We start from the raw sequence: 639 nt of genomic DNA on the forward strand, positions 1-639 counted from the left end.
CGGCGGGCGGGCGGGGGTCACACCGTCGTCTCGCCCTGCTTGCTGTTGGTGAGCCGCGTGTAGAACTTCCTCCAGGAGTGCAGGGTTTTCCCCGACCATATCCAAAAGCCGGAGGTGATGCCCACGATGAGAGTCATGAGATACTTGATCATGTAGACGGTGAAGTCGGGGGTCATGCGGGGGGTGAAGTGGAGCGGGCAGGGGATGGCCAAGCTCTTGCAGTTCTGGCTGATCCAGCTGCGCTCCCAGTGCTCGCGGAACGCCTGCTCGTAGAAGTAGCAGGCGATGACGATGGTGGCCGGGACGGTGTAGAGCACGCTGAAGACCCCGATGCGAACCATCAGCCTCTCCAGCTTCTCCGTCTTGGTCCCGCCGTGCTTCATGATGGTGCGGATGCGGAAGAGGGAGACGAAGCCGGCCAGCAGGAAGGAGGTACCGATGAAGAGGTAGACGAAGAGCGGGGCCAGGACGAAGCCCCGCAGAGGGTCGATGTTGTTGAGGCCCACGAAGCAGACGCCGCTCAGCAGGTCCCCGTCGATCTGCCCCATGGCCAGGATGGTGATGGTCTTGACGGCCGGCACGGCCCAGGCAGCCAAGTGGAAGTACTGGGAGTTGGCCTCGATGGCCTCGTGGCCCCAC

General features: G+C 63.2%; 1 protein-coding gene across 1 annotated transcript in view; it reads right to left on the reverse strand.

The window, feature by feature from the left end:
* Window positions 1-17: 17 nt before the first annotated feature.
* LOC103777827 (frizzled-2) overlaps window positions 18-639 on the reverse strand; it is a gene marked incomplete at its 5' end in the record, with an annotated part of 1,015 nt that continues 393 nt past the window's right edge. The window contains one exon of the mRNA XM_008945388.1: window positions 18-638. Coding sequence (XP_008943636.1) covers window positions 18-638 — 621 coding nt within the window. The remainder of the gene's footprint in view (window position 639) is intronic.

This window comes from Merops nubicus, unplaced genomic scaffold (assembly GCF_000691845.1).
Source record: "Merops nubicus isolate BGI_N331 unplaced genomic scaffold, ASM69184v1 scaffold41518, whole genome shotgun sequence".
Classification (NCBI taxonomy): Eukaryota; Metazoa; Chordata; class Aves; order Coraciiformes; family Meropidae; genus Merops; species Merops nubicus.